Raw genomic sequence first — 25012 nt, forward strand, 5'->3', positions numbered from 1 at the left:
ATCATTTTAAATCTTATAAAATGACTTCCTATATATGAATCTTATTCTCCGGACCATTCCGGAACTCCTCGTGATGTCCGGGATCTCATCCGGGACTCCGAACAAAACTTCGAACTCCATTCCATATTCAAGTTCTACCATTTCAACATCAAACCTTAAGTGTGTCACCCTACGGTTCGTGAACTATGCGGACATGGTTGAGTACTCTCTCCGACCAATAACCAATAACGGGATCTGGAGATCCATAATGGCTCCCACATATTCAACGATGACTTTAGTGATCGAATGAACCATTCACATACGATACCAATTCCCTTTGTCACACGATATTTTACTTGTCCGAGGTTTGATCATCGGTATCACTCTATACCTTGTTCAACCTCGTCTCCTGACAAGTACTCTTTACTCGTACCGTGGTATGTGGTCTCTTATGAACTTATTCATATGCTTGCAAGACATTAGACGACATTCCACCGAGAGGGCCCAGAGTATATCTATCCGTCATCGGGATGGACAAATCCCACTGTTGATCCATATGCCTCAACTCATACTTTCCGGATACTTAATCCCACCTTTATAACCACCCATTTACGCAGTAGCGTTTGATGTAATCAAAGTACCTTTCCGGTATAAGTGATTTACATGATCTCATGGTCATAAGGACTAGGTAACTATGTATCGAAAGCTAATAGTAAATAACTTAATGACGTGATCTTATGCTACGCTTAATTGGGTGTGTCCATTACATCATTCATATAATTATATAACCTTGTTATTAATAACATCCAATGTTCATGATTATGAAACTAATTATTCATTAATCAACAAGCTAGTTAAGAGGCATACTAGGGACTCTTTGTTGTTTACATATCACACATGTATCAATGTTTCGGTTAATACAATTATAGCATGGTATATAAACATTTATCATAAACATAAAGATATATAATAACCACTTTTATTGTTGCCTCTTGGGCATATCTCCTTCAGTGTCCGCATCTCGCGGCGGCCATTCACACCTCCGCGATGGAGGAGGAGGCCCGGCAGGCGGTCGAGGACGCCTAGACCTGGGCGTTGGTTGACCAGGTCCGTCGGGAGGAGGCAGCGACGCGGCGGCGCGAGGAGGCCAGGCTCCGCCGTGAGGAGGAGATGCGCCAGGAGGCCAGGCACCTCACGGAGCAGGAGAGGCGCCATAAGGCCAGGCGCCTCGCGTGGCAGGAGAGGGAGCTGCGCCTCAGGGAGGCTTCGGACCCGCACTCGGCCTGGGAGGAGGCCCTGTGGTCGCCGTAGCCGGAGTCCCCAGCGCATTCGAGCCACAACAGCGCCTCGCCGCCCGAGGACGTCGTCGACGCATATGTTTAATGAAACTTTGTTTAGGTTTAAATTTTTTCCTTTGTTTTTGATTTTCTTCACATATGGGATGCGTACGCTCGTTGGGCGCAGCGTGCGACCTAAATGGACACGCGGACGTGGGCCGCTATCCGGATGTTCGTGCGGCCACCCAAACGGCCCAAAACAGGAATCTCCAACGCGGCGACCCATCCCGCGCCTGCGCGTCCGGATGGGTTGAACCGGACAAAAACCCGGCCCAGCGCGCGGACCCATCCCAAAAACGGATGGTCGCGGCGTTCGAGACGACCTAAAGCTGGCCCAAATTTGGGCCGCGTTTGCGTGGCCGCGGACGCCGATGGCTGGCCACTCACGTCCGCCCCTGGCCCGCGTGTCATAGGGAGATAGTTTCTTTCTTCATTAAAGTTCGCCACTACATTTTTTCTTAAATCTACTACTACTAGTCTAGGTACGTACGGGGCCGGCGGGCTCGCCGGCGACTCGCCGCCGAGGCCGTGGATTTCACTTGACGCGGGCGGCCTGTACGCGTGAGGATTCCACTCCAGCTTTACCATTTGGGTGGCTCAGCGGAGGCCATCTTGCTGCGTTCCGCGACCGCCCTCTTCCTTTCCGTCCTCGCAGCTCGGGCGCGCTCGCGCTCCGCCTCCTGCGGCGGCACCATCCGCTTCCCGCACAGCTCGAGCTCCTGCTGGGCGGCACATTCCACATCGGTCCGTGCCTCGAGGCGGACGCGGCCGGCAGCCTGGGCCTCGTGGTTCTTCTCCCGACGGCGCATGCGCTCTTGGCGTCCGCCTCCGCCGACGCAACAACCTCCCGGGCGCGCCGCTCGGGCGAGGGCAGCTGGATGAGTTGGCGGGCTGCTCGCATAGCGAGGAGCTGGTTCTTCTGGCCGAGGAGGTCGCCTAAACGGGGGCGGCCAGCCCAGCAGGTGGCCTCGTGCTCCTTCGTCACGCGCGTGAGGTCGGCGGGACGCTCCTCGATGGCGACATTGATGTTCGCCAGCGCGAGGTCGTCGAAGTAGTCCTCCGCGTCGACGGGCTCCTCCTCCGCGGCCTCATACCAGCCGTCCGCGGTCTCGTGCCAGCCGTCCGCAGCTGCCTCCACCAGCTCCGTGTTCTCTTCCTTCTTCGCCGCCCCCTCGGCAGCGACGCAGAGTGCCTTGTCGTCAGCTACCCAACGCGCGTCCGCCCGCTCCTCCTCCTCCGTCCGCGGGAACCTGGCTCGGGCGGCGAGGGAGAGCTTGGCCCACGTGGCCTGCAGGGTGCGCGGCATGGCGATGGAGGTGTAGAGGGCGCCGGAGAAGGAAGAGGGGGAGAGGACGGCGGAGCGGGTGTGAGGTCTGCGAGGCCGGCGCCGTCTTTTATAGCCGGCGGCCTTGGCGGGAAACTTGGGCGCAAGCGCGCGGCCATGGCCTTTTCGCGCGCGCGGAAACCCTGCGCGCGGCGGGAACTTTCCCGCACGTTCTCCCACCCGCCATTGCTGTCCCATCGAGACCTGCCATGGCGTAGCGCCGTCCAGGGAAGATGAACCACGTGGCGGATTTTTGGGTCGATGTGTTGGGCGCAGCGTGCGACCTAAACGGACAAGCGGACACGGACCGCTGCCGGGTGTCCACGCGGCCACCCAAATGGCCAAATACTGACGTCCAATGCATCCGTTTGGGTCGCCCGTGCCCTTAGACTGCTCATAGTGGGAGTAACATAGCTAGTAACATCACACATCTCAATGCATTTTGGTGACATGGCATGCTAATAAATGAAGAAAGAGAGTGAGGTGGTAACTAGCTATGTTACCATAACATCACACACCTCAAGGCAAGATGAGTCTACAACATAATAAATGATACATGCATAACACCACATATAAGTTACTACCCACTATGAAGGTAGTAACCTAGACTAGTAATATGATATATGTTACTAGTCTAAGTTACTCCCCACTATGACCAGCCTAAGAACCCTTTTACAACTGCCAAATAAAATAAAATAGGGCTTGACAGTTGACATGTGTGGTTTGGCATGCAATGGAGAGACATTTATACTTGACAGAGTTCTGCGAGCACTTGCAAAGAAAAGTTTATTATTGCATAACACTGAAAAAAAAGACACTGTCCCGGTAATATCCTCGATTTGTATACTTAGGATTTTTCCCCAACCCTAACCCTCCGCCCCCAACCCTAACCCTCCGCCCCCAACCCTCCACCGCCGCCGCCGCCGGTAGCGCCGCCGGGGCAAAGTCCCTCGGGGCGTGGCGGCGGCGGGGGCCTTTCCTCGTCGCCGCGTGGAGATCGGCGGCCGGATCCCCACCTCCTCGATGCTTGGCGGAGCAGACGCGCGTGGGATGGGCGACGGCGGCGGCGGCCCTCCTCCCGTCGGCTGTCCCCTGGCGGACCGGTCGGCGCGGGTGGGATGGGCAGCGCTACGGTCTCCCTATTCTCGTCGGCTTCCCGCAGCACTCCGGCAGGGGTTGGTGGTGGGCGGCGGCCAGACCCTCGGTCTGCGCCATGCCATCCACCCCCGCCTCTCGTTGGTGCGTGGAGGCGATCTCGGGCATCTTCCGCGACACGAGGGCGCCCGGGGCAGCAGCCTTGGGTTTGACGGAGGAGGTGGCCTTTTCTTCGCCGGAGAGGGTCGGCCTGCGGTTGGTGGTGGTGGATTTTTGATCTATCATCGCCATCCGGCGGTGAGATGGAGGTGCATGGAAGCCGGCGATGGTGTCGCCGGTGGAGGGTTGGGTTGGCCAGCCCGGGATGGTCGCCGACGTGAGGGTCCGGCCTGAATAAAGGCGGCGGTCCTAGGGCCTCTCTTGCGTGAAGAGGAGGACCTACCGGAGGCCTGGACTCGTGATCTGGCCGGAGGGTTGAGTTCCGGAAGGCTCCGCCGGCGAATGTAACAGTGCTTTGCCTGGAGTTTGCTGGATCGGAGGTATTCGGTCGTGCGCAACCATGCGTTTATTCCGACCGTTTGGTTCTGGAGGGAGCGGCGCGAAGCTCTTTTTCTGTGTTGACATCAAGTGACTATGGATCCATGATGAAAGTCGGAAGAAGAGAATTTCATGAAGGCCGGAGGGGAGGACTAGCTAAGGGAGGTTCAAGTCTCCGCGCTGTTGAGGGGCTTGCTTGGTGTCCGGGCTTCACAGCAGCGGTATGAAAGTGGGGGCGACAACACATGTGAAGCGCAGAGTCCTACCTTTCAGGGTGAAAACCCAAGGTCCGGCCTTAATCGGTTGTGCCCGATGCTGACCTTGATGGAGGCATTGTTTTGAGAGTGGGGACTATCTTCAGGGTGAAAACCTAAGATCTTTGATCGGGCGACGACGGTGTTGGAGCACTGTTCCCTTCTTGGAGGCGTCGTTTTTTGGAGAGTCTGCAATTCAGGTGTTGTCATGGTGGTGGATGTATTGCTGTTGTTAGGTCCGTGATACAGTAGCGGGACTTTTGTTCCTTAGTTTTCTTTTCCTTTTTTTGGCTGTGTGCATCCGTAGTGCCATTAGGGTGGTGCGTTGTTGCAGAGGCTGGGTGTAATTGGTATGTCTCGATATTAATATATTCCCTTTATCCAAAAAAGAAAAAAAAGACACTGAAGTAGTGAAGCAGTCAACAGAACAACCCACTGGCCACTGCAACTCCCTCCAAAGCAAGTTCCAGACAAGGAAGCGGCGCTGCGGCGACATGAGCTTGGAGGACATCATCGTTCCGTCTCGTCGGAAAGGAGCTCGCCGCGCCGCCGGGGGCGGCTAGCTCGCCGTTTGGGGCTGCATCGTGGAGTTGGACGCGACACTCCGCCTCGGGGGTGACTGCCTGCGCACTGCGATGCGTCGCCACTACTCCACCACGCCCATGTCCCGCCTCCACCGCCGCTTCTCCTCCTCCATCTCGCCGCGCGCACGCTCCTGGTCTCCCCACTCCGCCTTTGCCGCGGCCACGGAGCGCGCCCGCGCTGGGACGCTCACTTCGGAAGACGCGCACCACCTGTTCGACCAATTGCTAGCGCGGCCAGCCCCGGTCCACGTGCGCTCTCTCAACGGCTTCCTCGCCGCCCTCGCCCGTGCGCCGGACTCCGCCACCTGCGGAGATGGCCCCGCCCTCGCCATCGCCCTCTTCAGCCGTGTGTGCCGAGAAGAATCTGGCCAGCGGATGGCGGCTCTCACAGTCCACACCTACGGCATCCTCATGGACTGCTGCTGCCGCGCACGACTCCCGGAACTTGGGCTCGCCTTATTCGGTCGCCTTCTAAGGACGGGCCTCAAGACAAATGAGATCATCTGCAGCACCCTCCTCAAGTGCCTCTGCTGCGCAAAGCGGACCGATGAGGCTGTCAGCCTTTTGCTTCATTGGATGTCTGACCCTGGCGGTGTGACTAATGCCTTCTCATACTCCATTGTTCTGAAGAGCTTATGTGACCATAGCAGGAGCCAGGAGGCACTCGACCTGCTCCAGACGGTGGCAAAAAAAGGAGGCGGCTGCTCCCTCGTTGTGGTAGCATATAGCACCGTCATCCACGGCTTCTTTAAGGAAGGAGAAGTAGGCAAGGCATGTGATCTATTCCATGAAATGGCGCAGCAAGGGGTTGTGCCTAATGTGTTCACATATAGCTCGATTATTGATGCGTTGTGCAAGGCCAGAGCAATGGACAAGGCAGAGTTGTTCCTTCGGCAAATGGTTGAAAGCGGAGTTCAGCCGAATGAAGTGACATATACTAGCATGATCCATGGATATTCCAGTTTGGGCCAGTGGAAAGAGGCAGGTAAACTGTTCAGAAAAATGACAAGCCAGGGTCTCGTACCAAATATTGTTACTTGGAACTCGTTCGTGGCCTCCCTTTGCAAGCATGGAAGAACCAAAGAAGCTGCAGGTGTTTTTGATTCCATGACCGCCAAGGGCCACAAACCTAACATCGTCACGTATGGTGCTCTGCTCCACGGTTATGCGTCTCAAGGATGCTTTGCTGATATGATTAATCTCTTTGATTCAATGTCAAGCAATGGTATTGTAGCCAACTCTCATGTTTTCAACATCTTAATTGATGCATATGCTAAACATGGAATGATGGACGAAGCTATGCTCATACTTACGCAAATGCAGGAACAAGGAGTCAGTCCAGATGTATTCACCTATTTAAGTATAATAACTGCACTTTGTAGAATGGACAGGCCGGCTGATGCTGTGGACAAATTCAGCCAGATGATTTCCATTGGAGTACAACCAAACACAGCTGTTTATCACACCCTAATTCAGGGCTGTTGTACATACGGTGATTTAGGGAAAGCTAAGGAGTTGGTTTATGAAATGATGAACAGAGGTATTCCTCGACCCAACATTGTGTTCTTCAATTCGATAATTAACAGTCTATGCAAAGAAGGAAGGGTGTTGGATTCACACTATATCTTCAACTTGGTTATAGAGATAGGTGAGACACCTGATGTCATTACATTTAATTCGCTGATTGACGGATATTGCTTAGTCGGCAAGATGGAGGAAGCATCTCGAGTGCTTGATTCCATGGTATCAGTTGCCATTCAGCCTGATGTTATTACGCATAATACACTTATTGATGGCTATCTTAAAAGAGGAAGGATTGTTGATGGGTTGAGTCTGTTTAGAGAAATGTCGCATAAGAAAGTTAAACCTACTACTGTTACATATAACATCATACTGGATGGATTATTCCGTGCTGGGCAAACTGTCGCTGGAAAGAAAATGTTCAACGAGATGATTGAAAGTGAAACAACAGTGAGCATTTCCACATACAGAATAATCCTTGGGGGACTTTGCAGAAATAATTGTGCTGATGAAGCCATCATCCTCTTCCATAAATTATGTGCAAATAATGTGAAGTTTGATATTGCAATACTCAATACCATGATTAATGCAATGTACAAGGTTCGGAAAATAGAAGAAGCTAAAGATTTGTTTGCTGCAATACCAGCCAGTGGGTTGGTGCCTAATGCTTCTACTTATGGAGTTATGATAAATAATCTTCTAAAAGAAGGATCACTGGAAGAAGCTGACAGTATGTTCTCATCAATGGAGAAGAGTGGTTGTGCTCCCAGCTCTCGTCTTGTAAATGATATCATCAGAACATTATTGGAAAAGGGGGAAATAGTTAAGGCTGGAAATTATATGTCTAAAGTTGATGGGAAGAGCATCTCACTTGAAGCTTCAACTACTTCATTGCTACTGTCTCTCTTTTCAGGGAAAGGGAAATACCGAGAACAAATAAATTTGCTCCCAGCAAAGTACCAATTTTTTGATGGAGTCAGTTTTGTTGCATAGGACTCGGCTGATAAGCCTTGGTGTGGTTCAGAGCTCCCTCTCAATGATGTGAACATGTATTCTCTTCTGTGGGCACACCAGGATCGAACTGGTTGATGGTGCCACCATGGTGTTTTGTTCCCAAAAGTATTGTCTATCTTAGGTGTAGAGTGGAGGGTTGTGGCAGGTATTTTCTATCTTCAACCAGATAAATTTCTTTCATGAGGGTCAGTGTTGCTGCAGTATCTTGCGGCGATCATTAACACTACTGTTTGCATATCATGTTCAAGTTTTTGTTGCACACGTCTTCCCTTGCAACTTTATATATGGATCTATTAACTCCCTCTTGATGAGATAGTAAGATGTTGTACTAAAATAAATCCCTCTTCTATTGACTTATTCTTATCCGGCACTAAGCCTCTGATTTGACATGTGCGACATGCTTCCTGGCTGGGCCTGGTGGCTTTGGTTAGTATCGAGGTAGATTATGATAATCATGTTTGGCCAGGGAATTTTTAGATGATGTCTGCTTGGTTAACTTCTACTAAATCAAGTTATAAATGCAATTGTCTCTGTTATATAATAGGATAACATGAAAGGTGCAAGGTTACAATGGTGCAACTGCAGGTTGAAACTGCAATGGCATTTGGAAATATATGCGAAAATCTTTGTCGGCCGGTCAAATATATGTACCTCTCGGTGTATACAGGTCTAAAGTTTCTCCATTTGCTCCTCTGTTTAGTGGCTATAACAGCTTGACTATCAGGTTCGTGTCAACACAAAAGTTTTGTTCAAATCTTCTTTGTATAACTACAGCTTGAAAGAAACAGATATCACTTCTGTCTTTGTTTTGGTTCTGTTTAATGCAGTTATGATAATGTCCGAGTTGCAATTCTGCTTCTTCCGTGCATATTTCTCTTTATATTTTTGATGGATCCAGTGCATATTCTCTTCTATTTTACCTTACATATTCTAGTTAATGATGTTCAATCTTCTTTTCTGAGATATCATGTCCTATCTCTTGTACAAAGAATATATTTTTTTTACATCTTGGTCTTTGTACTTTAATCGTTCATGCATCCTTATAGCATGAATACCAGACTCCCCTTCTTGTTTTAATTTGCTATGGTCAGTCCTTGAAGCCTTGGCCATTTCCACAGCTGTTTTATTTGTACCTCCCTATACTAAAGTTACAATTATTCTTTGTAATGGTCGCTTCCTCTGTTTGAAAATACAAATTATAGGGCGTGTCATAAATATGTGGCTTATTTCACATCTTTATATACCTGTAATAGATGCATACTTAATTTCACGTTTTTGTTGTTGTTGTTAAGACTAACAAGTAATCAGTTGTATGGAGAAGATATGACAAATAGGACTAATATTTAATTTTCTCGAATTTGAGGCATGGCTTTGATAATCAAATTATTGCTACTCATGGATATGCATCGTTGTGACCTGTATAGGTCAATCTTCAGAATAAACTCGATTTGTGCTCGTCAAAATGGCAGTTGTTTCTCAGTTCGAATTTTCAAGCGGATCTATCTCTGTATCTATGCATATTCTGAATTGATTACAGTAATCTATATATATACCTAATAATAAAGTACGAAGCGTTTCAGTGGTTTGGTCCGTGTTGTTCCTGTTAAGCTTCATGCACTAGCCACTTGAACCAAAAGTCCGAACTGATGGAAAGGGCTAGGCAATCTCTACTACTTAAAAAGAACGAACGTGTTCCCCCTTCTCCCCCTACTTTGGTCGTCCTCGTTCGTCGTCCTTCTTCCGTTCGTCGTCCTCGCTATCGCCCAAATGGGCCAAGCCCAATAATTCGGTTTTGTTTACAAAGACCTTTTCGCTCGCTCCAGTCTCCCATTTCCTCTCGAGCGAACAGAGGGACATGCTAGGGTTCGAGTTCACCACCGTGCGCCGCCACCTAGACGACGCTGCGTACGCCGCCACCCAGAAGACGCTGCTGTACGCCGCCACCCAGCCGCCGCCGCCTACGGCTGTCCGACTCCCCCATCCAAGGTCATCGCCATCTGAATTCCGCCGCCCGACTTCATCCGTGCGAGCTCAACCACTCCGCCCTTCCTGAAGCAGCAAGACGGCGTTGACGCTCCCGTAGAGGATGGCATGGTGTCAAGCCAGGTATGTCGCTTGACGAATACACGTTCTGCAGGTGGATTTGTAGACCGACCGATCCTATTTCCTTACCAGAGGAAATGCCCTCAAGGTGTTAGACGAATTAAGTTGGCCGTTCAGTTGTCTTGAATCTGGATATTTTTCTGTTGTGCTTCAACTGTACCAGTCTATTTTCTGGTGTCTTGAAAGAGTTTTGTTCTAATCACAATCTGGCTATTCACAGAATTTGCTACCGGTTGATCTATGATACATTACTAATTTGTGTGATTTTTATCAATGTGATCCACACACTTAATGATGAAGAACTTATGCCATTGTATCACTTCAGGTTCTAGAGCTGTTCACCTGAACGCTCGCCTAGGCTGTCAGTGTTGGAAACTGTGTCGCTGGGACGGACAAGAAGAGCAGAGCAACCACCGATTTTAAACCGCATCGCTGGGACAGACAAGAAGAGCAGAGCAACCACCGATTCGCTTCCCTTCATGCTCGTCATGGTCGTGAGTGAGTTGCTCATGCACATCCATCTGCTCACTTGTTTCATGCCAGTGTCACCATTAGGGATCATCTTGGGAAGACCTATCAGCCAGCCGTTACTTTGACGTGCTCTATGCCGTGAACAAGAAGGTTGAAGAAAATCTAGAGGTTTGTGCTCACTCCTATCTGTTCCCTAATTACCATTGAGCTCTAATGCAACAGGTTTCTCCAAATTTGCTCTGCGCAGATTATTTTTTTGCATAAAGATATACCAGAAAAGAAAAACATACATGCGCCATTTAATTTTTTAACCCTTGCTGCCAATGCATCTCAGTTCATCATGCAGCTGGAGGAAGTATGTACGACTCGCAGCAATGTAACATGTTTCGTCAAGTGAAGAAGCTGACATGGTTGCCAAATGCAACCTTATCAGATCAAAGCATCAGTCTAAGCGCTGCAGAATACACCGGGCTTGACATGGCCTTCTACATTGCAGAATAGAAGGGGATGAGCTTGATTTACTGGATTGGTTGAGAGCTAGGTTTGGCTTTCATGTCTGCTAGCTACTATGGACAAACCAATTTTAATTTTCCCATTCTATATCACTAAGCTAACAGTAACGTGTCTTATGTCCAGTGAGACTATTCGGAATCAAAGGGAGCATTTGATTCCTCCTCGCAAATGTGCACATTAGACTTGAGCCAAAGTCTGATCCACTCAAGGCAAGCTCCTCTATCGATATTTACTTTGGCAGTTTGACTCTATGGATATAAACATGATGACGCATAAGATCAATGGGTATTCCATATATATGAAATGTGGCAAAACATGATATTTGCTTCAATTTATAATGAATATAAAAATACAGTAAATTTTATTTGGTTGGTAGCCAATTTATCCATATGGTGAGTGTTTTTATTTTCAAGATGCATATGCTGATTGTTCGTGTACTTTGCCATCACATACGATACGCAGTTTTTTTGCTCTTGACATTTCCTTTACTTCCCTATTACTGACATTAGAATTTGCTGCCCCAAAAGGGCAGCTGCTTACAAAAAAGCCAGATGACTTTATCGCCTTCCGGTACATGATGAACATTATTGTAATGAAATTTCTGTATCCATTCCTCTGAACCAAGTTCTTGGCTAAGTAATAATAACGACACTCTCCATTTACAATGCTTTATCTTCTGTATTTCGTCTATCGATGCTTGTTGAGTGAGCGCAGTCATTCTTTCACTCATGAAATAGCTTGATGATTAAGTTGTTGACGTAGTCTGAATAATTTATTCAACACAAGTATGAGAAGTGGTGCAATTGTTTTTTCCACGGAACCATAGTTTGAGGTGTGTAATTCCACATTATTTTAATTTGTTTACATTACTATGCAGATAATTTTGCAACTGCAGAAATCCTCCGGGTGCACAACCACCTAGGTCGTTATCTTCTCATCTGGGGTGAATCAGCAATATCCAGTTTATGCCAGTTAGCCAACAGCTTTTGCGTTATTCTAAATAAACTGCTTCACAGATGTTGGTCAGTACACATGTTCAAGTACTTGACAAAATGCCATAATCTTTATACTGTCTTACATGTCGTCTCTGAACACACAATAGTTTTTGATTGAGTGTCATGTCTATGTTCATTTACTTGATGTGCCATTAATTATATTTGTTTTAACTGCACGTGAAAATTCTGAAGCTTACAGAAAAGGATTTTAATATAATTTTGACCTCTTTTGAAAAGAATTGTATTTGTTTCGCCTTACCATTATGCTTCAGGCTTGAGATGAAACAGTAACATCAAGACGAGTTTTTTAATCATGTGCTATAACTTTTCTAGCTGCAATTTGTTTTTTCAGGTCTTGGGCTGCTCAATGAATAACAATGAGATCGTCCCCCACTAGGTGTTTCGAGCTTCCGTTGTTACTACTTTCTTATTCTCTCCGGTGTTGAATTTTTTCCTGGTGTGTTAAGTTGTTGCTTGGGTGATCTACCGCTGCCGTCTCCCTACACCGACTCGTTGGCGCCGTCATATTGCACCGACACACCGCCGCCCATGCCCCATTGTAAGTTGTGCTGCTCTCATGCCATCACCCCTCTCTTCCGTCTTCATCAAGTGGTTGGCTGCCTTGATATTAGTCCTTCCCGACCTATATGAAATATTGTTAGTTATAATGATCAAATCTTCGTCGGATCTGAGAGCTATGATAGTTAACAGAAAGTGTTTTCATATCATGTCATGTCCACCCCCTTCCTAAAATTTATATGACCCATAGGTTATCTTTTCAGATCTAAAAACGAATCTCATCATGCTGATATATGGTTGATGATATAATCTACAGATTTAGTGTTATTTAAGTTCTAATATAGTGTGTCCATCTATGGTTCTGGACTTCAGCTTTTCTTAGTCAATGTGTTCTCTAACTGTTTAAAAACGAGGGACCTTGTAATTTGGTAGAATTACCTTCCAACTATGTCATTCAGGTTCTTCTTTGCTAGGCCTTACGCTTAGATTCACTGCATATCCGTGCTCAACAGTTGATGGGATTCCTCCACAAACCTTACAGCCAAATCAAGTGCTGCTCTTGAGAAAGATTGATGCACCGTTGCTTGGTGCTTCTCTGTTATTTGCAGATGTACGATGCTAAGTACAAAGCGATTTGGCTTCTCTTTTTGATGTTGTGCGTCGTCTCTTGACCTCCTTCTTTAGGCAAACATGTGACTCGTACTGCACTATTTTCTTAACTAATTATGTTCAGAAACTTTTCATTCAACGGCTTGATTGTTTGTATTGTATTACTGCAGAAAAATCAGTGCATTTGTCTTTGTTACCTAGATACAGATCTTATTTTATGTATTCAATGTGAGGCATTATTCGTACTGTAGCAAGTTCGGCAAGTTGGCGAGCCATAGGTGCCTGCAAATCCATGAGGTTGTGGTTGTATTTGTGATTAAAAGGTAGGTTATGCAAATCCATGAGGCGTTTGTGAGAGACGGCTCTATTTTAGTTTTACCAACAATTGCTTTTGCAAATCCGGTAGATATCTTGGCTCAAGCAGCTGCACCGTACATCTTCGAAATCAGCCTAAACGGTGGATGGTGGCTGAATGGCAGGCTGGTGAGGCAAGAGTTGGTGCCCTGAAGTGCATGCAAAGTCGGAGGTAAGCATCATGAAAGTTAATGAACATGACGTACCGTGGCTTCTTCTCTCCTAAAGCTTCATGTTTGACTGAATGCTTATATGAGATACTCATGTTGGACCCATTGAATTAACACATACCTCAGTATATCATCTTATGATTATATTGGAGTGTATTACTGGTTAAATGAAAAACTACAAGGGCATTTTCTTTATTTGCTACCACTTGGACGTGTCTATGTATATAAGGCTTCAGATTCATATTGCAATGCCAAAATGGCTAATCGATTTGGGTATCATCTACTATTTATCACTCTATGAATTGTTAAGCAAATGCAGTTAGCCAGCGAGGAACCAGTCATATTTTAATTTAGAATTTAAGAAGCCATGATTTTTTAGCAGATGAAATGATTATACCACAATGCTTCATCATTGCATATGTCTACTGTTGTATGTATGCTTTATCAATAACACTCAGTTTTCTGTACTATAAACCTTATAGAGATCTATTTTTCTTTGAACGATATGTGTGGTGTCCATTTTTCATTCATATTGTTGTAGTGAGATGTCAATATTTTCTTAGATTGTGGGCGGCTGTGTTGTAACTACATATACCTTTTCTTGTTTATAAATTATAAACAAATGGTACATTATGATGAGGGTCTCGGGTGCAGTACCGCCCTCTTCAGTGTCTTTTGCATTGGCCGATGTCTTCGCCGCGGGTGGAGAAACTAAGATAACGATGTTTTCTTGAAAGTAGTAGCATGGATGTTTAGAGATGCAAATATGAAATGAACTATGGAAACTGAAAAATTCTTGTAAAGAGCAAGTGTGTTCTCCCAACATGATTGAAGTGCGAAGTCATATTTTTTATAATCTCTAACGTTATTGAAGAGCATGTTAGTGTGCCAGGTGAAGTAGTTGACAAGCATGAACCAGCTATAGAGATAGTTGAAGGAGACATATATAAGGTCTATGGTGGTACTTTGACAGTGTTTTTGAAACTGAAGGTGAAGAGGAGGTGTTGAACAATTGAAGGAATTCCGGAAGGATCTATATATAGTTTCATGCAGTGGCCTAAGGAGATTTTGTTATAAACGAATGTTTTTTCTGTTGGTGTCATGGCTTGTGATAACCAATTATTTTAAATTAACATGAGAGATATTTCTATAAGTAGTATTGGTTTCTTGATGATTATAATTTATGATATCTCTAATTTCTTTTATTATTTCATTAGTGCATTATGAATTATATATGTGAAGTGGGAAATGAAATTTCATGACCCGTGACAACGCACGGGCATTTTAACTAGTCCACATATACACTTCACAACACCCCCACTCGCGTGTAACGGGAGAAGAGAAAGTCAACACGCGAAAGAAGAAGAGCACACCGAAACAGGGCATCAGCGGTGGCTAAAGAGGGGGCAACAACAATTTTTAGGCTTAACTGCGAAAATCAGGATTTGAACTTGAGACCTAGGGCTCTGATACCATGTTAAGCTTCATGCACTAGCCACTTGAACCAAAAGTCCGAACTGATGGAAAGGGCTAGGCAATCCACATATACACTTCACAACAGTTCCATTGTCTGTCGTCGTCCCTTGTTTGTAACCCCACGCCACCTCCCGCGCGATGGTTCCGTGGTAGAGTCAAAGTCTGGTTATGTCTATCGCGTGCCTTCCGTTCTCCATCGCACCTCCTATATAGTATCTAGCATGACCGGCTATATAATAGTGAAAACTTTCGCCCCAAGAAGCAGACACAAAGCGATCAGCCTCCGTCTGGAACATCGGCGCGAGCCACGCGACCTGGCCATCCGCCGATGCCACGTCCTATATTCGCTACTCCAACACCTCGCCGTAGACCACCACTGTATGCTTCCGAGGGCTGCGTCCTGCCTTCAAAGATTCGCCGGCGTTTCAGCTCCTCCACGATCTGTTCGACGTCACCCAGGGGCTTGTCCGCGTCCCCAGTGCTGCAGTTCCGCCCAAGCGATTCCCATCAGACACGTCGCCACGCTATCTCCTCCCTATGGCCACGCGCAGGAGCCGTTGAAGGTCCCTGTCTCCTGATGAAATTACGCACATGTAGCTCGCCCAGGCAACTTCCGCCAGCCACGCGCTACTCCCATCTTATTCGGCTAGCCACAGGCAGGAGACTTCGAAGCAACCAAGATAAATTGTGCGTGTGGCTTTCTAAAACATGGCAACGGTGGCCGCATTCATGGCTAGCGAATTCGGTTCATGATACTATTTCCAGGTCCACTATGTATAGCTTGAAACGCTGTTTATTTTCAACATTGACAAATACGAACTGTATCTAAACTTTCTGAGTATATGCACAAGACTGTTCATCGTGTTGTCACTAGCATATTCAGTTGCACAGGAAAGAGATTACCGGTTGTCCTCGGTCCAGACATGAAAGGAAACAACTCCTGGTTTGAGCTGCTTTGTCCGCAAGAATTCATCGATAAATAATGACCCCACAAAGTCCATGCCATTGTAATCGAGGTCAAAAGGGCATCATCGGTCTGCCCTAGATCCAGCCCTGCTGCCGCCAAATTGATGACCTCGGATGTGGCATGATTAGAGGGAGTCATGTCTGCTTCATCATGGAGATCAGCGCTGAGCGTGGTGAGCAAAACGAATCCAAGCTTATTGAAAATACTGCTGCACGTCAGTTGATGGAGTCTAATCAGTAGAGAAGCCCTAGCTAGCTTTTTTTTGCCAAGCAAGGCCTCTCCGGGCCCGAATTTTCGTTATCATCGATAAAGAAAATTTTGCCAAGAGTAGTTTGCTCTTGGCTACAATGTCTAATTCATATTTTGCATATTTAATTTTACATGTTTTCTTCAAAGAATGAGATGCAACCGAAACAAGATCAGAGAGTTGCTAATAATCAAATCAGTTGTAGCAACGCACATGTACTTTTACAGAGAAACATGAGGCCTCCAGCTCTAGGATAAGACAGGTCGTCCCCTGGTTCTTGCCCGACTTAACTCCATCTGGTCCGCACGAGCTTGGCTCGATCCTGGAGGGTGACGAACATGGATGAACGGGGTTTGATTTGAGAAGAGGATGCTTATGTTTTGGTGCCAGGCTGTTTCTCTCACAAACTAAGAAAATCAATTATTTCTGAACTAAACAATGCTGCTTTTAGCCACTTAATTTTTTCTTAAACAAGGACCATGCCTGGTAGTAGTACTGTATTGCTTTTTAGAAGTTCCACATATTATTGAGATGGTTATTTTATCAAGAAACTACGTGAATAATTTGTAGGGAAGCTGAAAGTGGACCTTCAAAGACAAAAGAAGAGACAGATTTACTTATAATAATAAGATTCAGAATAAAAAAAGACTAACTTATGCAAATGATTGTCTACATTAAATTTTACATGTCTTATAAAGTATTTACTAGAAACCAACTAATATCAATGTATAGGAATGTTTGAGTTTTTATTTCTCCCGGTGCAACGCACGGGCATTTTTCCTAGTAGAAGCATATACATATAACTTTCACTCACACAGTCACACTGCGACATGGCTAGGAGTAGAGGTCATTCCCATGTTGTGATGCCATGAAGGACATGTTGTGTGTCTTTCCAGGACCCCATATCCACCACTATCTCACACCCACTTCAGGACAACAAGCGGATCAGCGGTGACATCTAGCTTCTTGGACAAAAATAACTGGTTAGCGCAAAGGAGACATTAACCACTATTCTGATTATGCAATCATAGTTGTATACTCAGAAGAATTCAGATCAGAAATCCTCAAACAAAGTTTGAAGTATAAACCATTCAAGAAAATATCCTTCCATGAAAACTGGGCATGACTTGGTGTATGTTATAGACTTGTACTTTATCTGCTCAACCAAAAATAGTATGGGGTGAAGACACCTGTTGCAAAATGTATCTAACATGCAGGAAAAAGATACAGAACCAACACGAAAAAACAATGTTGAGTGCCTCACTACGCACGCTAATATACCGAAGCAACAATGTACCGGAACTCCGGAAGGGGTGAAATATGTGATACCCATTGCACAAGGTTAAATTCAAAATATATGAAATTTGCTCACGGTCCACTACTTCGCTCACCGCATCGCACAGTTCAGGTTCAGTACTTTCTATGTACTTTGCACCTCTTTAAGATATACAAGATGTTAGTATTGCTTGAAGAAAATAAATCTTGGCTGACATACATTTAAGTAAACCATCTGAAATTATACGAACACATGGAAGTGCCAAAGCATACATAACATCATGATCTTCAGACATTCAGTACGGATACATTGTCGCTTAATAATGAGTATAAATCCAAAATAGATGGTTACAATATACTTCAGTACATATATAGCTACTGCTATCTGCATTTCATATTTAAACGTAAGAACAAATGGCAAGCTGACTCATAAGCACAAAACAACAACAATTAGAGCTCAAAACATCAAAATCCAAGGACAGGTGGAATGATCAGTTCCACTTATAGGAAGCAAACCCTGTAAGTGAAAAATAAAACAACATTAACACTGAATATATGGCAGGTACTGAAGATGACAGCTTATATTCAGGTCATCACAGATGGTGGTGAAGGCATCAGACAATTATTTTGTTGTAGCAAATTAGTAGACCTAGATAAATACATTTATTCCTATTGCTCCCTGGTTGTAAAAGTTTTCTCAGGGTGGAACTTCACATGGTTGTACAACAGCTTTGCTGCCATCTTAACAAAAGAAGAATAGTGTGCATATGGTCATATTTATCAGCAGGATATTATTATTACAGATCCAATTCAATATTAACAATTTAACTAATCTACAATTTTTTGGACTTTTTTGCTACATTTTATCAAAGCCCGCTTCCTAAATAAGGCTGGTTGGTACATACCATTTTTTAGGACAAATATGAATCAAACATGTAGATAATTGAAAGTAGCATTATTGGAGAGGAAAACGCGAGACGCAAAGGAGGCACGAGGAAAGGGTAAAGGTGGGATACCTTTATCGCAAAGAAGATGACATGGATGGAGAGAAGTGGCGGGATCTGGAGCTCAACCCATAGATAGGGAGGCGATGGCTGCATGGGCTCGGACCATAGATCCGGTGATACCACAACTCCATCTCTTCCCTGACACAAAATCATCCCTCATCTGTCGCCTTTCCACTTTGGCACTGTACCACCAGCTCTGTTGTCGCCTTTTACACACTCTTCTGTCCCGCAATTCCCCAAGTCGGCAAGGCAAGGAAGCAAAAGATTCCCACGAGGGTCCATCATTGTCAGTTTCCTTATTTCAATATTAGTCAACAAAAAATATGAGACTAAGTACTTCATGCTTTCAAGACACATATTAACCGTGTAATTAAAAAATATATGAACCATACATGATCTCCCCACAAAAAGAACATACATGATCAACTGCAAGTTGCAAATGAAGTTCCCCGAAAAAATTGCACGTTGCTCCTAATCATACGAATTAAAACACAAGGAAAAAAGCAACAATACAATAGACAATATGTACTGCTTAATATGCTTATAAATCTTAGTTTCTAGATGTAAATAATATTGATGTAAGTATTTGCAGGAGAATATCATGAAGCCAATCACAAGCGAGACTGCACGAACCAAGAAGGCCCTAGCCTTTATTTGGCCATATACTCAAAGCATGGTTTTTATTTAGCACACAAATTACTCAAAATGCAACTAACAAAGTCATTCCACATCGAAGAAACTATTGTGCAACATTTCTACAACCATTTAGGACCATGGAACCTAATTACAAAAACACTGGTAAGCTTAGGAATGAGGGCCGATAGCAGATACTCTTCTCGGTGTGAAAAATTGTTAAGTATAGTTTTGTCACATGTTCTCGATTCCAATTATGTAAAGCTAATACTTCTAGAGATTTGAAGCAGGAACCTTTGTTTGCAGGCACACAGATTGTTTACATCCCACGCCAGTTGATACTTTACAGCTCGTCATACACAATGTCACCATGGTGAGAAGAAGAGATGCCCAGCCAGTATGCCTCAGTGGAGAGTGATGCGGAGGCAGCCATCAGGTTCCTCTGCGCACATAAGCATATAGAAGTGGGCAATGTCAATTATAACTTGAAGTTCCAGGTGGAAAGGAAGTTTGCAGCATCAGACACCTATAAGAGATTACATCAATTCAAGAAGTGGCTGAAACAGCCACGAAGGAATGAGAAAGCGCTGTGTCAGGCCTACAGAGATCTGCTTCAGCGACACATTATCTTCATGATCCGAGAAGTTCAGATGCAAAACTAAAAATATGACCAGTCAGAATTGAGGTTTGAACCGGTAATTTGTATCACCTTCTTGGTGATTATTGAGTTGTTCCAATGCTGGCTTACTTGACATACCTACACAGCTACAGACACACAAATTGGTTCACATGCAATGAAACTGAATATCACAGCAGTTGAGTTAAGCTTGATTTTAGCAATGTAATATACTACAAGATTAGTTACTCTAAAACCTATTCTTTTCCAGATACATCACACAAGGGTGCATAAAGGCCACCAGCTAGCATGACACATAGAGTGACTGAGTAGTAACCAGGCAACCAGCAACGATGGGTAGAGCTAGAGCAAGAACCAAAAATGAATTCTCCATATCAGCTCGGAATACAAGGCAAGGCATTTCATCCAACAAATTTTGCTTAGCTCGGATTTTAATCACATCAATATGGTCAGCCTTGAGTTTAATGTCATCAAAATCGTTTCGGAAAAAAAAAATGTCATCAAAATCGACACATAAAAATCCAATCATAATAATGAGACAAAGAAGAGGGGAACCCAAGGGATAAGAGAGAGGGGAATCACCATTTGATTGCAGGTTGTCGTGGATGGGTTCACGTGCTGTCAGCAAGAAGAATAAGGAGCCGCCGCACAGCGAGGTTACTGTCGTAGAAGGTGTCCCCTCCTTGTCCTTGTTCCAGGGCCGGCTCACAGGCCGGGCAAAAGGTGCGCCCGCACTGGGCCCCGCCGAGCCAGGGGTCCCGGACCAGCTAGTAGTTCTATTACTGTAGTAATTTCTGTATTTTTAGTCATCTAAATAAGATAAAGGCCCATGGGCTGATGTTACCCACACCAGACCAACACGTACAGGACGGGAGCAACCAATCGTTCCAGGAATCGATAGATTTGTTCGGTATCATTCTTCTTGACTTCTCCTCTGTCCTCTGGACGACTCGTCTCCTCAACTCCTACTCCCCAAGCGATGTTGCGGCCAGCCATTAATGGAGGCCAAAGACGCATCTTAAGCCTTCATCGTTTCCCAAACTTCTCCCCTTCAATTCTCAATGTTTCTGTTTTTCCCGATCAAACAGCCGTTTGATACTTGATTTTAGTGAGAGGTAAAAAATATTCTTTGTTATTTGTTAACGAAACGTGAGGATTTTTTTAGCTTGAATTTGATAGATTGTGTGTGTGAATAAGGGCCCTTCTTGACATTTTGCACCTGGGCCCCAAAAAAGTATAGGCCGGCCCTGCCTTGTTCCTCTGCCCCAGAGCGGCTCCTTATCGCCCGTCGCCGGACCAGCTCCTCCTCGTACTGGACGTGCTCGAGACCGCCGGAGCACTCCTCTGCATCCTGGTACCGCTGGAAGTCGCTGGAGCAGATCGATGGTGTCACTTGAGACCGCCTGGAGGGGATGGGGGCAGTGGGCGAATCTGGGCATGGTGGAGAAGAGAGGGTTGCCACTGGATCTTCTTCCCGGGGGCACTGGGTGGATGGCCGGATGGTGGCAGATGAACGCGATGGAGGCGGAGCCAGAGGAGCGGCGAGGAAGAAGGGACCAGACACGAGAGCCTATGAGTTTCTAGACACGAACCGCCAACCAGAGGCGCTCGATTCCACCGCCATTTCACCTGTAGTGGGCCCCACGAAAACGACCCGCCGATCGCTGGTAAGCCCTCGCAACCTGGGAGCTTAGAGCTCTTTCAAGATATTACTCCTGAAGTGTGATTCTAGAGTTCGTATGTGGTAGAATTTTGGATGCAAATTTCTTGAGATTCATTCAAATCTGAAATCAAACATCTTCTGGGAGTACTTTCCGGTTTGGTCGGACAGGGTATTTTCCGGACAGAGTATTTAATTATCGTGTGAACGCAAATATTTGATTATTTTCCGGTTTTGGAGCAAACACCCATTGTTGGGTTGCAAAAATATTTTGATACGTGGATTTTTGGCCAAGCGATTTAGTCTGCTGCATCGCGTTGGTAGGGTTGACGTGCATACGCTTCACCTTCCTCCTCTTTGTCGCCCACGCGTTGCTGCCGCCGATCTGCACGCCTTGCCTAGGTTGCTCGCCGCCGACGCGTGCGATGGACTCCGATGTCCCTCCGCCACCCACGAAAGGTGTCGCGCAACCCCGATTGATGTAGCCATTCGTTCCCGTGGCCCCTCCACACCCATCTTCGTGGATGTCCCCGTGGCAACCACTGTTGCGCCGAAGCGGAAGCGGCAGAGCCCCCGTTGCGGCGACAGTGCCCGCCGGTGCTTCCTCCGCGCCGCCGACCAAGCCGCAAGCCTCGGTGCGGCCAAAATCAATGGTAGGGGGGCCCGCCCACCCAGGTGAAGTAGAAGCGGAAGGCAGCCACCAGCCGCAACCCTCCTCCGCCTCACGAGTCCTCCACCTCCCGATGACGACGGTTCCCTACTCGACGGCGGCCAATGCACCCACTACATCTAGGTAAGCAATTTTTGCTTTCTTGGATCTGCGCTACGAGAATTTTTTACTAAATTGCCTGTGTTTCGCTCGTGCAGTTCGCATCGTTCGTGAACCTGCTAAAGGCGAGCGTTGTAGACATTGATAGTTCTGCCCGCCATCGACGATGTGTATGTACCATAGGAGGTGAAAGTGCATGGAGCCCCCATTTGTGGTGTTGGTAATTGACGATAATTCCTATGGACTATTGTTTGCATTGAGTCATATTTTGTAGGAGTTGTTCATAGGCAATGCTTGAATCATATGTTGGCTTCAAGATTGCAATAAGAAGAAATTGATAAAGGATATCAATTTAAGTATGTCTTGAAGATAAAGATGAAGTGAACCCTCAAGTTTAACTTCAAAACATCAACGTGGTGAAGAATAAAGAAATGAAGTGCAAGTTCAAGATGAACTAACTCGAAGAGATCATATGCTTAAAACTTTCCATCCATATGGTGATAATGGATATGTGAAGACATTCCCAAAGAAGAGGCTCTCCCATATGAGTATGGGGGAGCAATTTGCAAGTCTTCAACTAGCTAGTGTAATCAAGAAAGGTGTTCCATCTTCAGATGGACAAGATCGTCATCATCAACCTCAAGTGGAATATGCGCAAGGCAAAGGTAGGATCTTGATAGGGTTTGTTTCTTACCGGTCTCGTGGTGTTAGTTGTGAGACCGGGTTATCTGATAGATAGCCGTACTATCAACAGGGGCTCTCAAGTGAGTAACTTCATCGTATTGTTCGGAGAGAGCTCAAACCTTTGCATCATTGGCATCATATTTCTTGGTTCTTATTTGGTTCTTATCCATGAGAGGATTTAGAGCTTGTGTTAATCTCCATGACAAGCTCTAGTTCACCGAAAACGGATTTCATATACATTCTCTATTGTGTTTTCGATATTGGTGGTTTTACCAGTTTATCTTTTATAGATAGGTAAAACCTTTATTCATTTGTTTCTATCTTACCTTGCTGGACTATGATGTTTCTATGCATATTGTTGTAGAGCTCGTTATTGTGATTTCAACAAGCCCAAGATCATCGAAATCGGAGTCCGGATGCAAAAGTTCTTGAAGTTTTCGTACCGGGATATTTGGACATTTCACTGGGGCGGACGTTCCGGTGTTCGGGGCTAGTACTACCGGTCAAGTTCCGCCCAAGTTCCGGAAATGTTGTTTTTGCTCGCAGAAATTGTACCGGGAGCATCCCGGGGGCATCCTAATTCACCCGGAAGTTGGCCGGTACTACCGGGGGCGGGCAGATTTTTCTTGCCCTATTTAAGGGGGTCTTCTTCCCCAATGTTTTCTAACCGTTTGAGCTCGTTTTTGCCTCCATTATTAACCTTCTTTGAGCTTGCTATCTGATACGTCTCAAACGTATCTATAATTTCTTATGTTCCATGCTAGTTTTATGACAATACTCACATGTTTTATATACACTTTATATCATTTTTATGCATTTTCCGTCACTAACCTATTAACAAGATGCCGAAGCGCCAGTTCCTGTTTTCTGCTGTTTTTGGTTTCAGAAATCCTACACAGGAAATATTCTCGAAATTGGACGAAACAAAAGCCCACGGTCTTATTTTCCACGGAGTCTTCCAGAACACCGAAGAGGAGACGAAGAGGGGCCACGATGCAGCCACACCATAGGGGGGCGCGGCCCCACCCCTGGCCGCGCCACCATATGGGGTGGGCCCCTCGGGCGTCCCCCGACTCTGCCCCTTCGCCTATATAATCCTTCCACCGCGAAAATCCTAGTACTGAGAGCCACAATACGAGAAAAGTTACTGAGACGCCGCCGCCGTCAACCCCATCTCGGGGGGTTCTGAAGATCGCCTCCGGCACCCTGCCGGAGAGGGGAATCATCACCGGAGGGCTCTGATACGTCTCCGACGTATCGATAATTTCTTATGTTCCATGCCACATTATTGATGATACCTACATGTTTTATGCACACTTTATGTCATATTTATGCATTTTCCGGCACTAACCTATTAACGAGATGCCGAAGAGCCAGTTGCTGTTTTCTGCTATTTTTGGTTTCAGAAATCCTAGTAAGGAAATATTCTCGGAATTGTACGAAATCAACGCCCAGGGGCCTATTTTGCCACGAAGCTTCCAGAAGACCGAAGAGGAGACGAAGTGGGGCCACGAGGTGGCCAGACACCAGGGCGGCGCGGCCTGGGCCTTGGCCGTGCCGGCCTGTCGTGTGGGGCCCTCGTGTGGCCCCCTGACCTGCCCTTCCGCCTACATATAGTCTTCGTCGCGAAACCCCCAGTACCGAGAGCCACGATACGGAAAACCTTCCAGAGACGCCGCCGCCGCCAATCCCATCTCGGGGGATTCAGGAGATCGCCTTCGGCACCCTGCCGGAGAGGGGAATCATCTCCCGGAGGACTCTTCACCGCCATGGTCGCCTACGGAGTGATGACTGAGTAGTTCACCCCTGGACTATGGGTCCATAGCAGTAGCTAGATGGTCGTCTTCTCCTTATGTGCTTCATTGTCGGATCTTGTGAGCTGCCTAACATGATCAAGATCATCTATCTGTAATGCTATATGTTGTGTTTGTTGGGATCCGATGGATAGAGAATACTATGTTATGTTGATTATCAATCTATTACCTATGTGTTGTTTATGATCTTGTATGCTCTCCGTTGTTAGTAGAGGCTCTGGCCAAGTTTTTGCTAGTAACTCCAAGAGGGAGTATTTATGCTCGATAGTGGGTTCATGCCTCCATTAAATCTGGGACAGTGACAGAAAGTTCTAAGGTTGTGGATGTGCTGTTGCCACTAGGGATAAAACATTGATGCTATGTACGAGGATGTAGTTATTGATTACATTACGCACCATACTTAATGCAATTGTCTGTTGCTTGCAACTTAATACCGGAAGGGGTTCGGATGATAACCTGAAAGT

The 25012-nt window shown here is 46.0% G+C and overlaps 1 protein-coding gene and 1 long non-coding RNA gene across 4 annotated transcripts; one reads left to right on the top strand and one right to left on the bottom strand.

Annotated features, from left to right (window-relative positions):
- The first annotated feature begins 4948 nt into the window (after positions 1-4948).
- LOC127323993 (uncharacterized) lies at positions 4949-14514 on the top strand. Of its 3 annotated transcripts, XM_071823157.1 has the most exons (6): positions 4949-7790; positions 8190-10387; positions 10554-10760; positions 10856-11754; positions 12080-13178; positions 13262-14514. In XM_071823157.1, the coding sequence occupies exon 1, from the start codon at positions 5162-5164 to the stop codon at positions 7622-7624; it is 2463 nt and encodes an 820-aa protein (XP_071679258.1). In that variant the 5' UTR covers positions 4949-5161; the 3' UTR covers positions 7625-7790; positions 8190-10387; positions 10554-10760; positions 10856-11754; positions 12080-13178; positions 13262-14514. The 3 variants fall into 3 exon arrangements, with proteins under 3 accessions (XP_071679258.1, XP_071679256.1, XP_071679257.1); XM_071823155.1 differs by having other exon boundaries at positions 12080-14514; XM_071823156.1 differs by having other exon boundaries at positions 8231-10387; positions 12080-14514.
- A 3100-nt stretch (positions 14515-17614) lies between these two features.
- LOC127323992 (uncharacterized) lies at positions 17615-21253 on the bottom strand. Its single transcript, XR_007866053.2, has 4 exons — positions 20873-21253; positions 20204-20309; positions 18361-19426; positions 17615-17861 (listed from the first exon to the last, which is right to left on the bottom strand). It is a non-coding gene; the product is annotated as an uncharacterized lncRNA (long non-coding RNA).
- Positions 21254-25012: the final 3759 nt, after the last annotated feature.

Source organism: Lolium perenne, chromosome 7, assembly GCF_019359855.2.
Source record: "Lolium perenne isolate Kyuss_39 chromosome 7, Kyuss_2.0, whole genome shotgun sequence".
Classification (NCBI taxonomy): Eukaryota; Viridiplantae; Streptophyta; class Magnoliopsida; order Poales; family Poaceae; genus Lolium; species Lolium perenne.

What these genes read in the sequence shown, in the direction of transcription:
- LOC127323993 (XM_071823155.1), top strand. Translation starts at nt 5,162, where the DNA reads ATGCGTCGCCACTACTCCACCACGCCCATGTCCCGCCTCCACCGCCGC.